Genomic DNA, 13,832 nt, shown 5'->3' on the forward strand with positions numbered 1-13,832 from the left:
CACTGAACCAAAAATGACCGATTTTCGTTTTTCAGTCTCTTAACTGAAGAAAGAGTTTAAATTCATTAGATCCTTCTAAAATATTTCTGATTTGGGTATCTGTGACCCGGAACTGAGATACCAGAGTACGTTTGACTTTCTCTGATAGCAAAGCTGCCATCAGGTTCCAACTTAGAATCATAGAAGCACAGAGCTCGCAGGGACTGCAAGGTTCATCTAATCCAACCTCCTGCCCAGATGCAGAATGTGTTGTGTCTAAAACATCCAAGATCGGTGACTCTCCAGCCTCCTTTTGAAAAGCTTCAGTGAAGAAGTTTCCACAGCCTCCTGAGGCAGGCAGTTCCATTGTCCTGCTGTTTTTACAATTGGGAAGTTTTTCCTGAGGTTTAATCTAAATCTGCTGTGGTGTAGTTTGAACCCATTGTCCTGTCCTCTGTGGCAAAAATGAACAACTTTTCTCCATCTTTTTTATGGCAGCCTGTGATGTAGTTCCAGAGAGACAGGGCTCTGCAACCACTTGGCGGGAAGCCAGTCAGGACTCTCGTGCTTGGAGTCTGCCCCCTGGGTCCCCTCACACCAGTGCAGCCACCTCCTTAATCTGGCCTCAGAGCGTTCAGCATCCCTGCTCCGCCTGAGCTCCATGTGTAGGTCCCCCTGGACGGGACCCTGGGGAGCTCCCTCACGCCCCTGAAGGGGTCATGCACCCAGCCTTGCAGTCAGAAGTGATTCACAGCCAGCGTGGAAATCAGAAGGGGTTATTAGTTCTCAGGATCACAGCGTAGAAAGACTTTGTTAGCAGATTAATTAGAAGTTTCAGCAGCGATAGACTAGGGAGCCTCAGAGCTCATTCTCGGGCCCTGCTCCCGGGACCTTCCAGCCAGCCACCCTCAGACCTTTCCCCTTGCCCCTCCGCAGTCCTTTGTCTCCTTCCGGGCCACCCCTCCTTGTCTCCGCTTGCCATAATCTGTTACAACCTGTTGCTGCTAGTTGCCAGGAGGGCAGAGGGGTCTGGCTATTGTCTCTGTACGTGTGGCTGGGGGAGGCCCATCTGCCCTCTAGTGGCTTCTGCAGTGATCACACACCCCGGTCCCGTCACCAAAATACATTAGTGTACTCTCTATACCTACAGCCAGGTCATTAATAAAGGTGTTAAACAACACCAGACTCAGAACAGATCCCTGTGGAGCCCCACTTGAGACTTCCCTCCAAGCTGACATCATTCCATTGATAGTTACTCTTTGTTTACAGTTGTTTTAATCCATTATGTATGCACTGTCGAGCCCGCATTTCTCCAGCTTACTTATCAGAATGTCACGTGAGACTGTGTCAAGAGCCTTGCCATAGTCCAGGTGTATTATGTCCGCTGCATTCCCCCTAGCCACCAAACAAGTTACCCTGTCAAAGAAGGAAATCAGGCAGGTTTGGCATGATTTGTTCTTGATGAATCCATGCTGGCTGCTGCTCCAGGTATTCACAAACTGAATGTTTTACAAATTGCTCTAGTATCTTCGCAGGTATCAGAGTCAGGCTGGCTGATTTATAGTTCCCTGGCTCCTCCTTTTCCCCCTTTTTAAAGATGGGCACTATGTTAGCCCTTCTCCAGTCTTCCGGGACCTCTCCTGTCATCCATGAATTTGTAAACATTATTGCCAGTGGCTCCGAGATTTCTTCAGCTAATTCCTTCACTGCCCTTGGATGAACAGCATCTGGCCCTGCTGATTTGAATTCATTCAAATTGGTCAGAAGATCCTTGATGTGTTCTTTACTTATCCCGATCTGCATCCCTCCCCCTTTATTGTCTCTGGTAACTTCGCTAGTCATTCGGTCACATGTTATTTTTTGTGAGAAAAGACTGAAGCAAAGTAGGCATTGAGCAGGTCTGCCTTCCTATTATCTTCTATTACCCGCTCATCTTCTCCATTGAGCAATGGACCCAGGCCGTCCTTGATGTTTCTTTTTTGTCTGACATCTTTGAAGAACCCCTTCCTGTTGTCGCTAACATTTCTTGCCAGCTGTAACTCATTCTTTGCTTTGGCTTTCCTGATTTTGTCCCTACTCGCACTATTGCCATGTATACTTCCTTGGTAACATGCCTCTCCTTCCGATTCCTGTATGTATCCCTTTTGGTTTTTAGATAGCTAAAAAGCTCCCTGTGCAGCCACATTGGCCTCCTCTGGTTCTTCTTTTCTTTTCTCTTCTTCGAAATAGCTTAATGTTGAGCCTCAAGTATTACATCTTTTAAGAACTGCCACCTAACTCCTAACTTAAAAGCTTTATTTCCAGTCCTCAGCAATCCCCTGCAGAATTACCTTCACCACTGTCTCCACTTATTAGTCTTAAGCAACAAAATACAACAGGTGATTAAAGTACCCCAAAACTTAATATTGCCCCCACAAGTCTTCAGGAGAATCAGTCATAGATTTCCGGATGGCCAGTCCTTCCATCTGCACCTGGGGATCCTTCAACGTGTCCACGAAGTGATCTGCTGACTTAGACTCGCTACCTCCCTCTTATACCCCAAAAGTTACAGAGACATCAGACAAGAAGAATGTTACAAACAAATCAATCACTAGACAAAAGCTGGAATTACAGAGCTGGAATTACAGAGACTTGTCACTACCAAAAATTGTTAAGCAAGCAGTCTTTGCTGTTAGTCTAGCAATAATTTTCTCAGAGCTGAAGTTCTAAAATATATCCAGATTTCCTGTTTTTCACAGATATCTGTACCAGCATGTTCAGAGAGAGAGAAAATGCATAGAGCCAGGCTTACTTCACATGTTCACTGTCTACTACTCTCCTCTCTCAGTTTAGCTATGCTAAATTCCTGCAAAGGCCTGAAAATGGCTAAAAGCAGCAAGCAGGATAATTGATCGTCTATCCCAGTAAGTGGCAATGGCTTGAACACCTGGCTGGTTGCTAAAATGCCCGTGGACAGTACCTGCGCGGAGAACTGAAAGCCATTGCTTCAGCCTTTTGTTTCTTCAGATCTGGCTATATCAGACAGATACAGAAATAAAATAATAATCCTTATTACAGGGCAGACCAATGATCCATGTGGTCTGGTATGTACTTCCAGCAGTGGACTGTACCAGATGCCTTAAAGGAAGGCCAAAAACCGCATCATGAACTTGGCTAGTTAAGCAGTGCTATACCAGGGGGAGAACATTTCCTTCTGCGTCAGAGATAATAAATGACAGCAACAATACTCTGATTGCTCAATGGTAGAAACACTTTCACTTTCTTCTAATGTGATAAAGGCCAGGGGACATGAATCTGTGTCTCAGTAAAAAAGACATCCAGCTTTGCAAAGAAAAGACCAGATCAATTTTTTTTCTGATGTGGGGCAGCTATAAAATAAAATACTTTTGGTGCTATAGCTCCCTTTCCAATAACTGTGGAGAAGGGCCATGTAATATATTCCATATTGTGAGAGTAGCAGACTAGAAGGACAGAGAGGTATTTTATGAAATCTCTAATTGGGTGCTGTATTGAAAATCAGTGTGGCTTTACATGTATTTTTATTCTCTCTAATCTTTTTTTGCTACTGTACATTAGAAGAGATTAAAGGTTTATGAAACTTTCTGTCTCTATCAGGTGATATGTAATCTATTTACACTAAAAATACAGATTAAGACTAATGTACTACATAAGAAATTAGAATTGGTTATTTTGAACTTTATAAACAACTAAAGTGCTCCATTTACAGTCTGATCTATGCCAAAAACAGGGTCAATAAAACAAGCACATTTTACCTTTTAGGGAAGTCTGTCCTTACTGTTATAGTCTATCAGAAGAAACATTTCTTTACCCATTGCCCTCTGAAATGTAGTTTTCAGTGGAAAAACTCTCCAGGGTTTTTCATGTTTAGAATTGAGTGAACATTGCAGAGAATTACACATTCCAGGATGACATTCTGTAAATCAGTCTCCAGATAAAAAAGAACTACAAACAGCAGGTTGTAAAAGTGCCAGCTATTCCCTTTGCTGTTCATAACATTTAGAATTAAATTTTATAGTAGTGTTGCTGGAGAGAAAAAAAAAAGGCGCTCAATCGATCAAAATGGTTTGAAAGTGCTGGCAAAGTTGTTCATTATAAAGTAGTTATTATCTGCAGTATGGATAAGTTTCTCAATCCAGTTGTGTAAAGCCATTCTAGAGAGGATAGATATTCTGTCCAATTTATCTTTCTAATCTCCCTCATAACGTTAGTATCTGAGGGCCTGAAATTATTACTGGGCAATGTTGTCCCACTGAATTTTGAACCAGATACTAAGGCGGGGAATTTTGAAAGGAACTGAAGAGAGTTCCTAGGGAGTTGGACCTCTAACTCCCTTCAGCACCTTTAAAAATCTCAGCCTAAATCTCTGGGTAATTGGAAGGCCGACCTTCCGGAAAGTGTATGGTTTCGTCCTATCCAACGCTTTTTATTGACATTTTAGCATCAGATTCAGTCCTGTAGTAAGTGCCTGCAGCTCCCATTAAAGTAAATGAAAGCCACTCTCTTGTCTATGGCTGAATTTGGCCCCCAATGCAAATCAACAGAAGGAGCTGAGTTATAGCAACAAAAGATATTAAATAAAAGAGAGCCAGTGAACACAGATCTGATATATGTTATTGATCTTTCATTTTAGATACTACAACATGGCCTCCAAACCATAAAGGGAAGCTTTCTCCAGGTTTCTGAGTTGACGGACCAGATATCACAACAGGCTAATACAGCTACACAAGCAGTTCTCTCAGAGAAGCTGCAGCCTCTCCAAAGGATATCTTATTTGGAAAAGATGTTGCAGATGAAATCAGATGAATTTGAGGTACTTTTTTGTATTGTAAATTAGCTCTCAATATGGTTTTATTCTTCAACACAATCATGTAGTTCCTGGACTAAAATTCAGTTTGAATTAGAACTCGGGGAAATCTGAATTAGCTGAGTTATGAAAGAGAAATAAAGTTCTGGGGAAACAGGTTGGTTACACTTTCATCGTATGCCTATTACGTTGTGTTCCCCCATTCTGCACACATCCTGCTTTGTCACACACTTGTAAGTAGGCCTGTTAATTCGTAGTATGGATGGATCTTTATGTCTCCATCCATCATCCCCAGCCAATGCTTGGAAACTCAGTTTGTTTCCTGAGGATGATGTCTCTGATTCTTGATATCATGTTTAAGCTTTACCAGTAGCGTAACATAATTGTATTTCATTTTAGTTGTGTAGTCATTTTCTCTTGTGTCATTTTGTGGTTTTAACCACAAATCATTTCCTTTGTCGTTCTTGTCATTCATTCCTTACACAGCTGTGATTTCAGAGCTCTCAGCCAGATGGTGACACCAGACCCTTTCCTGGCAAAGTTCCCTCAATCCTGGAAATGGGGAGGAAAAAAGACAGTCCCCCTAACCTCCCTCAAAAAACCCTGTGGCATCCTAGACCCAGTCCTGAATTTCTTTCCCTCAGAGGGAGCCAGGTGAGAGCTCCTGGACCCAGAGTAATGCCCACAGCCCTATCTGTAGGAGCAAAAAGGAACAAACTCTCCATGTGGCTGATAAGGGAACGGAACCATTTTTATGAGCTTCCTGCCTTCTGAGTAGCTGTTCTGTGGTGCCATAATTTTATGCTTAATCCTGAAGTCCCTGGAAACAGGCCTCTGCACAGCATGCCTTCCGTTTCTCCTAAATCCATGTGGCTCTCGCATGATTCACAGGATTTGGAAGCTCAGCTCCATGCCATGTGTGTGTATGTTGGGTTAAATCCTGCTCCTCCCCAATGGAAAAATTGGGAGGAAACTGTAAGTGGAAAGTTGCAGAGTTTACCTCCCTCTATAAGTCTGAGGCAGAGCTGATAAACAAGCCCAGATATCCCAAGTTCCACTCCAGGGCCTTAATCACAAGACCATCTTTTCTCCCCAGTGAGTTATTTCTCACCTTGACAAGTGCCAGTGGTGCCACTATATGTAATGAAGCATTTCTTCATTTTCATTTCACTTTCATTGTTTTTTCATTGTCAAAGAAATTTACTGCGCTGTTGAAAAACAGCCATTAATTTCTAGAACTATGAAGCTAATAACAAGAGATCAAGGCAAAATATTTACTCTAAAAATGTAAGGACATAGTCCAAAGTTAAAACGCATTAAAATAATATAAATAAACATGGTTTAAATATAGAAATAAATATTAACTACAAATACACCAGTTACTATAATCTAGCAGCTGTTTGTTTTCCTAATTTATTACTCTTTTGCTCATATTGCATATATGTATGAAAGCAGGTTATAATAAAATAATCTGTCATCCTAGTTCAACCTTTTACAACTGGAGGATTTCAAGAACTGTCTGGAAACAGTGGAAGGTCGAATTAAGACACCTATAGAAGTTTTGGATACGCTGTATTTACAGGGAAAAGAAGACGACTCAGAATTGCTTATGGTACATCCAGCTCTTATGACTATCAGGATCTAAATCATGCATATGTATGAGAGTCTGTAGGATACTTATTCATGTAGCACTGTAGGTACTTACTATGTTAATAGAACACTATTAAGGTGGCAAAGTCAAACACTCAAAAGTTAGGAAATGCCAGAATTGAGGTTGTCTGTGCACCTTAATTTAGCCCCCACATGCATATCCATTATGATACAGTCTTGAATTTCCTGATCACATACTCTCTTGTTTCCAGTCCTGTCTACTGGAATAGCACATGGAGGGATGATATAGCTCAATATGAACTAATATGTGAATGTGTGAGTACTTAACTACGCTTCTTGAAAATCACCTTTTTTATCCATGATCCTTTGAACGTGAATGTAAGGCATTGATTACATTAGGTTGTCAAACATCACAGAAAAGACTTAAATTTTCTAGAAGTGGAAGAAAGGTAATGTTTCTGACAGTTGTTTTATTCCATTATTTGCAGAGCCACATGTTGGAGCTGACTGCAATGTCTCCTGACATCGAGAATCTGAATGAAGTGAGCTTTAAGCTACCACTCAGTGACTTCACTGTGAAGAAACTACAAAGCCTGAATCGACAATGGGCTCAGAAGACAGCAACAGCCCTGGAGCGTTGCAGGTCAAAAAACCAAAATAATTCCCAGCTGTTTCAGTGTCCATGGGGAAAATTAAAAGCAGATTAAAATATTTTCCACAAGCTGCCCCTCAGATTTCCAAGAGGCTTTTAAAAAATAATTCCTTCATTTTAAACTAACTTAAAAATATTCAGTTTTTTAATATATATTTGTAGTTGTTTGTAGCAAAGGCCCGTGTCTTAGCATGTGTTTGTGCAGTGACTAGCACAATGGGACCTGATCTTGATTCGGGCCTGTGGCGCTACTGGTCTGCCCCCTTTATTAGAGCATAAACAATCATAACTGGAAAATGCACAATAATAAAATAGTTCCTGATTTATTTCTTTTAACAGTGAACTTGAGGGAATTCAATCTGATGAAAAGAAGTTTCTTCAGAAATGTGAAAACTGGATCCGATTTCTAGAAAAGATGAAAGAGGGCTTAAAAGTGAATACTGCTGGCAGTTTTGAAACACTCCAGGAACAACAGAGAATATATGAAGTAATAATGCTGAAGATTTAAACTGCATTTTAAAAAAATATCTTGAAACATATCTTTGCAAAGGGTTACTATAATAGGTGGTAATACAGAACAGCAGCAGTCTGTGCAATACATAAATGGAATCTAGTCCTAGTGTTGATAATACGTTACACCTTGGGAGCATGAAATTGGGGCAAGGCTGAGAGGATGCTTGTCCCAGCTGAAAGAAATCACAAAAACGATGTGTGCAAATATTAAATACCATGCATTGCAAGTTAGACACACATAATGAAGTCCTAGCCCCATTGAAGTCAATGGGAGTTTTGCCATTGACTTCAGTTGAGCCAGGATATCACCCAGACCTTTTTATAATTATTATTGGTGCATCTAATTCCACAAAGATTATACTAAACATTTACTACTTTATGTAAAATTTATACTCCTTAGGGCATGTGAGCCAGATTCTGCTCCTCATTCACTAAATGTGGAGCTGTTCAAGAATAGCTATTCCAGAATCATTCTGTGCGTAGTCAAGTCCATAGTAAAGTTTGTTTTTTAAATGCTCATCAGTTACTGAACTAATATTGTTCTTATCTTTGCAATGTTTGCAGATGCTGCAAGCGGAGATTTCTGTAAACCAGCAGATTTTTAATTCAATCATATCAAAAGGATTACTTTTGCTGGAAAAAGAAGAAGCAGAAAAAAGGTAAAAAAAAATAGATTCCCCCCCCTTAGGTCTTGCACAAAGTAGTGCTAGTGATTCAATAGGTTACATGCTTCCCTCTGAGTCTGTACTGAACCAGCACCCCCAACTGTCCCTTAAGAGACATTTTAAACCCAAGTCCTAACCATGTGTGTTCATTAGAGCCTGTGGTACATCTTGCAAAAGTAGGCGTGTGACCATTGGTGTCCTGGCCAAATTCCCCTTTGGGTAATAACTACATTCTGCCTACCCCCCAAAAAAATCCCCTTACAGTGTCTCCTGGGCTAAGATATTCTTTATTTCCTGCCCTAACTATCGTGCAACGTTTAACAGTTGCTGTGTTTACACCAGTGGTGGCTATACTCTGACATATGTAAAGGACTCAGTCCTCTTTTCCCCCATGAGTACTTAATGTCGCAACAGGGTGAGAGAGCGCTTAAAAAGGGCGCCTCGCTATGTAGCCTGCTGATTTTCTCTGTTCGCAAGAGGACGTAGTCTGCTGGCTAATTTTGATAAGCCCAAAATGAACCTAATTTGGGTAGTGGAGAAATGAGTTGTTTATTGGCCAGAGTATGAACTCATGGAACATCTCTAAGCATCACTTATACATACTATTGTTTTATGTGCAACCCTATCCCCCATAGGTAACATTGCAGGTGATTTACCTCTCCCCTTTCTCTTCTAAGGCATTGTCTGAACTACCCAAAAAGTATCTGTTAGCTGAATCCCTTTTTACTATCATGGGCTGAAGACATTTCAGCTTCATAATGTGGAGCGGGCAAAAGCATGTTATATCTCATGGTAAAAACAAAAAACTGGTTGAGTGGGTTCAGCAAGACACAGATTTTTTGTAATGCAGATGGGCTCTAACGCGCCACCTGCACTAGAGTACAATGGTGACAGGAGGCGGCTACAGCATTGCTAAAGCAAGTTCTGTTTTGCAGCGCAGGCAAGGGTCTGTTACTGCCAGTATTGACTTCCATCCACTTCAAGAATGCATTTGGAACAACTTGCTTCTGGGTCTAGCTGTACTATCTGCTGTGTTGCCGTAGCAGGGGAGACCCTCCTGTTTGTTCTTGTATTATTTTAAAGTTTTGTGTCACAGATGTTTTGATACAAAGAGGGAGGCTTGAGTTTATGGTGTTCCATTTTGTGTTTTAATATGGCTTCAAGGTGAAGCTGACATGCTGTATTAACACTTCAATATCTGTCCTCTTCAGAACTGAGTTTATTTCCAAACTCACGTTGCTGAAGGAGCAGTGGCAAAGTGTTATCCGGATGGTTCAGCAGAGGAAGAAAGATATTGATGGACTTGTGAAGCAGTGGCAGCACTTCAGGGTTTCTCTACAGAATCTCACAAATTTTCTGACTTGTACAAATAACTTCATAGCTGCTGTGAAGAGCCAGGACAGCTACAGCCTTTACCAGCTTAGGAATCTAATTCACGATGTCAAGGTCATGTTTTTATTTCTTATAAACAAATAGATGATCAGTGATTTTTCAGATTGAAATGACATTTATCCAGAAAAATGAAAGGACTTTAAAACATCCACTTTTGCACAAAACAGATTGCTGATTTATTTTTTAAAGGAACAGTTTCAGTAAAACTTGTCTTGGTTTATACACTGTGGAAACCCACAATGAACTCCTAAATAAAATTATGAGATGGAAGCCAGATGCAGTTGTTAGTGAGTCTGTCCTGATGAAAAGGTTCAACAGAACCTCAGCAAGTTCTAGATAAAGCACATAGACTATGCCTGCCCCTAATATTGCAGAAAGTCTGCTCTATTTCCTTTTGCTTGTCTTCATCAGAGCGACCTCTGTGGGTAAATTTTCAAAATTCCCAACAGTTCAAGAGGATTTGCTGTAAATGGGAGGGAGGTTTAATGTTAATGGAGATGTTGAACTGAACATTAACAACTTAAGTTACCAGAGCTGTTTGTTTCTAATTTCAATGTGACCCTGTTCAGGCAAAAAGTAACTTTAGGTTGAATTATGAACCAAAACCAGAATCTCTTGCTTGGTTAATCGTACAGTACTGTCCAGGATTTCTGGACAGAGAAGCTCTGAAAGTTGATAGTTTAAAGTTTAATAGGAATCTGAGTTTAAAGCTGAACACTGTCTGATTTGAAGTGAGTTTTAAATTTGGTAGAGTACTAAATAATTTTTTGCTTCAGAGAGAAATATCCCATGGAAAATAATATTTAAACAATAATATGGCTTATTAGAGTAGCCAAACTATTTTAATCCATTAATTTAGGACCTGACTCTGCCAACTTTCTTCATGTTCAGTATTACCTTGCTACTGTGAGTAGTCCCAGTAATAATAAGGGGGCCTGCTAGAGTAGATATGGCATTGTTCCTGCTATTGTACAGAATTACGGTTTACACTTGTCCTTTTTAAAAATCAGAGGTAAGAAAACTTCTAATGTTGACAAGGCCACAATAGTTAGTTATGGAATAACCATGACACTGGGGAAGTTTCCCCCTACCTTCTGTCATTTAATGGCTGGTTTATGACTTGAAGTATGTGTCACTGCGGATCTTCTCATTATCCATATAAATGTCCAAAGGTTTCCTGAGTTGTACTAAATTTTTGAGCTCAGTGATACTTTGAGGAAGTGAGTTCCACAGATTGATTATGTCCTGTGTAAAAAATAATTTCCTTTTATTAGTTTTAAATGTGTTGCCTTTCAGCTGAATTGAATATTCCCTTGTATTATAAGAAGGTGAATGGGAGCACCAAACTGGCCTGTGTATAAGGCACTCAGCAAATTGGTTTTGGTTAATTATTAGACTACTTTTTCTGCACAGACATACCCCATTAACATTAGGACCTAGGACTATTATAAATGTTTAGACTTTCAAGTGCTCTACTCCTTCCTTGCTAGCCTCATTTGTTTCATGTTTATTTTCTCCTGTTGTTAGAGGTGACTTTCAGAGGACTTTAAAAATTATGCTTGGGACTGGTTTTGCATCTTTATGATGTATAAAGAAGGCCAGAAAGTCTGGCTTTCATAGGTGTTTTCCTGCTTGGTTTTTTTACATTAGAAATATCAGGAATGTGTTCTCATCTTCCCTATATTTGATGGAGATCTTGTTAGGGTTCACAGACGAGGGATGATGTTAGCTTATTTTATTGAAAGGATGAGGTGTTCAGTCTTTAACAAAGACATTCTTTCTCCAGTGTGTTGCTTAGTCATTGAAATTAAAGAGTTGTTAACAGAAGCAAACAACATTTTATTAAAATCTTGATTTTTTTAACTGTATGACTAAAAATCCCATCTCCTCTCAATTGTTCCACTTTCACTCTCTTGGTATCATCATTTAACTCATTATAAAGTTATCATAGCATCTTATAGACCCAAAATGAGCAGGAAAAAAATGTAGTATTGGGTTTTTGGTTTTTTTTACACATAACAAGAAGGTTTTTTTAAAAAAAGGAACAAGCCCATTTTCTTCTCCCTTTGTAGATCATCTTTTAAAAAGTGAAATTCAGAGCAGGTTTGTAAAGCTCTCTAATCCCAGGGCTGAGATTTAGAATGTTGTGGTTGGTTTTTTAGAACAAGGAAATACTTCTTCGGAGATGGCAAATCACATACTCCCTCACTATCGATATGGGGGAAAAGTTATGTAAAGACTCAGACTCAGAGACCAATGCCGTAATACAAGAGGAACTCAGCCAGTTACAGGAGAATTGGAATGATGCCCAGCTTCAAGTGGAGAAGATCATGAAACAGTTCCACTGCACTCTGCAGGTACTCGACAGATGTTCTCTGAGGAGGAGGACACCCTGCACACTCCTGTTCCCACATGGGGGAGTTCTAGGACGGCTTGACCGATCCTAGGGATAACCAGGCTAGTGAGGGTGGTGAGGCTCTCTGCAGCAAGCGTCCAATGAGCCCCAGAAAGGGTAGCAGCTTCCCAGCTCCCTGATTGCTCCTCTGTGGATCCTAATCTGTCTTTGTCCTGCACGCAGGCCCTGCACAGACTACTACATTACTGGGGCTGCAGTAACACCAACAAATAAGCTTACAAGTTGGGGGAGACAGTGGCATTCAAGGACAGAGCAGGTCTATGTGCAGGCATTCAAGGACAGTGCAGACTATGCCAAAGGCCATACCTACTTCCCCATACACACCCTCCCTCTGAAAATTAAGGGTAGATCCACAAACGTTTCCTTCCTGAAGTAAATTTGTGTTTCAAAGCATAAAAACGTCATCATATTTAATGATGTCATCACTTTAATTGATCCCCAGCATAATTTAAAACTGTGCTCCAGAGAATCTTAGTTTATGGAAAAGAAGATGTGAACCCCTTGAGCTAAAATACACTTCAAAGCAAACGTTAAATATGAGAGGGCTCAATTCTCTCATTAATTCGTGAATGGAATTCCTATTAGGGACAGTGTGCATGCTCTGGGATAAGATCCTGATGATCAGTCCTCTAAACCAGATTATTTTAGAAGTGGCTGCTCTTTAACTCATCCATATAGTACAGTACATTCATACTGTGAGGTATTTACCATTCGTAACTTCCTTGTTTTTGTAAAAAAACAGACTTGGGACAGCTGCGAAAAGCTAATCAAGGAATTGGAAAGCAGGCTGCAAGAGCTCAAGGCAAAAGTAAAAGATCCACTTCCAGATAAGAATGAAGAGCTCCACAAAGCCAAGAAACATGTTAAGGTATTGAAAGGACATTTTGTAAAAAATATTCCTTGTCTAGTACTTGAGCCGCTAGGTGACTGGATTTCTATCTCGCCTGCTCCTCCTGCTAAACTGAATTTTTCTATGCTACTGGTAAATTGCTTCTGCCCAATGCTTACTTTGTAATGAAAGAGGTTCTGGGGCTCATGCAATGAGGTGCTGAGGCTCAAGCAATTTTTTTACATTCATAACTGATGCGGCAAGCCCAGAGGTGCCTGGGCTATGAACTGCCAAGTCTAGAGGGGCCGCGCAGCCCTGGCACAAATTAAGTTCTGCTTCTGTCCCTTCCCCCATGTCTGTTGTAACATCCTAATCTCTGCAAGTGGTGGAATTTTTTAAACTTGAAATCAGTGTGACATCAATAAGAATTTTTCTGTTGGGGGTTATTGCTGCAGGATTGTTATTTTATGCCCTCAGCGCGACACAGAGGTTTATCACTTCCCCTGCCTCTCCAAATAAACAAACAAATAAAAATCCAAACCCATACATAATAAACGTTAAAATAAGAAACTAAAATTCCCATCTCCCCGCCTGTCACTCCATCTCATTCTCCTCTGCATGGTTGGATGTCTTTATTCATTGTGTTATCAGTCTATTATAGAGTGTAAAATCCTTTGGGCAGGGACCTTATTATCTTATATGTCTACAAAGCACCTTGGACACCTATGGCATACTAAAAATTATAGTTAGAGGCTATGTCTACACTGACGGCGGCAAAGTCAGATCAACTTACCTGGATCGACTGAGCGGTCAGTGAAGACCCGCTCAGTCGATCCAGAAGTCAACATACTAAAACCACCACCTCAAGTGGCGTAGCACTGCATCGACGAGAACACGGTTCCCGTCGGCGCAGTGCAGGGAAGACGGCGTGCAGAAGAGAAGCACAGAAG

General features: G+C 40.6%; 1 protein-coding gene across 2 annotated transcripts in view; it reads left to right on the forward strand.

The window, feature by feature from the left end:
- Positions 1-13,832, forward strand: part of SYNE2 (spectrin repeat containing nuclear envelope protein 2) — a 275,575-nt gene that overhangs the window by 201,241 nt on the left and 60,502 nt on the right. For both annotated transcript variants that reach the window (XM_067554922.1, XM_067554923.1), the window contains 8 exons: positions 4,631-4,810; positions 6,288-6,416; positions 6,904-7,058; positions 7,407-7,554; positions 8,145-8,239; positions 9,457-9,691; positions 11,800-11,994; positions 12,796-12,921. In XM_067554922.1, the coding sequence (XP_067411023.1) occupies positions 4,631-4,810; positions 6,288-6,416; positions 6,904-7,058; positions 7,407-7,554; positions 8,145-8,239; positions 9,457-9,691; positions 11,800-11,994; positions 12,796-12,921 (1,263 nt within the window). The remainder of the gene's footprint in view (positions 1-4,630; positions 4,811-6,287; positions 6,417-6,903; positions 7,059-7,406; positions 7,555-8,144; positions 8,240-9,456; positions 9,692-11,799; positions 11,995-12,795; positions 12,922-13,832) is intronic.

This window comes from Emydura macquarii, unplaced genomic scaffold (assembly GCF_026122565.2).
Source record: "Emydura macquarii macquarii isolate MOO-44397 ecotype Brisbane River unplaced genomic scaffold, CSIRO-AGI_Emac_v2 contig_1551, whole genome shotgun sequence".
In the NCBI taxonomy this organism is placed as follows: Eukaryota; Metazoa; Chordata; order Testudines; family Chelidae; genus Emydura; species Emydura macquarii.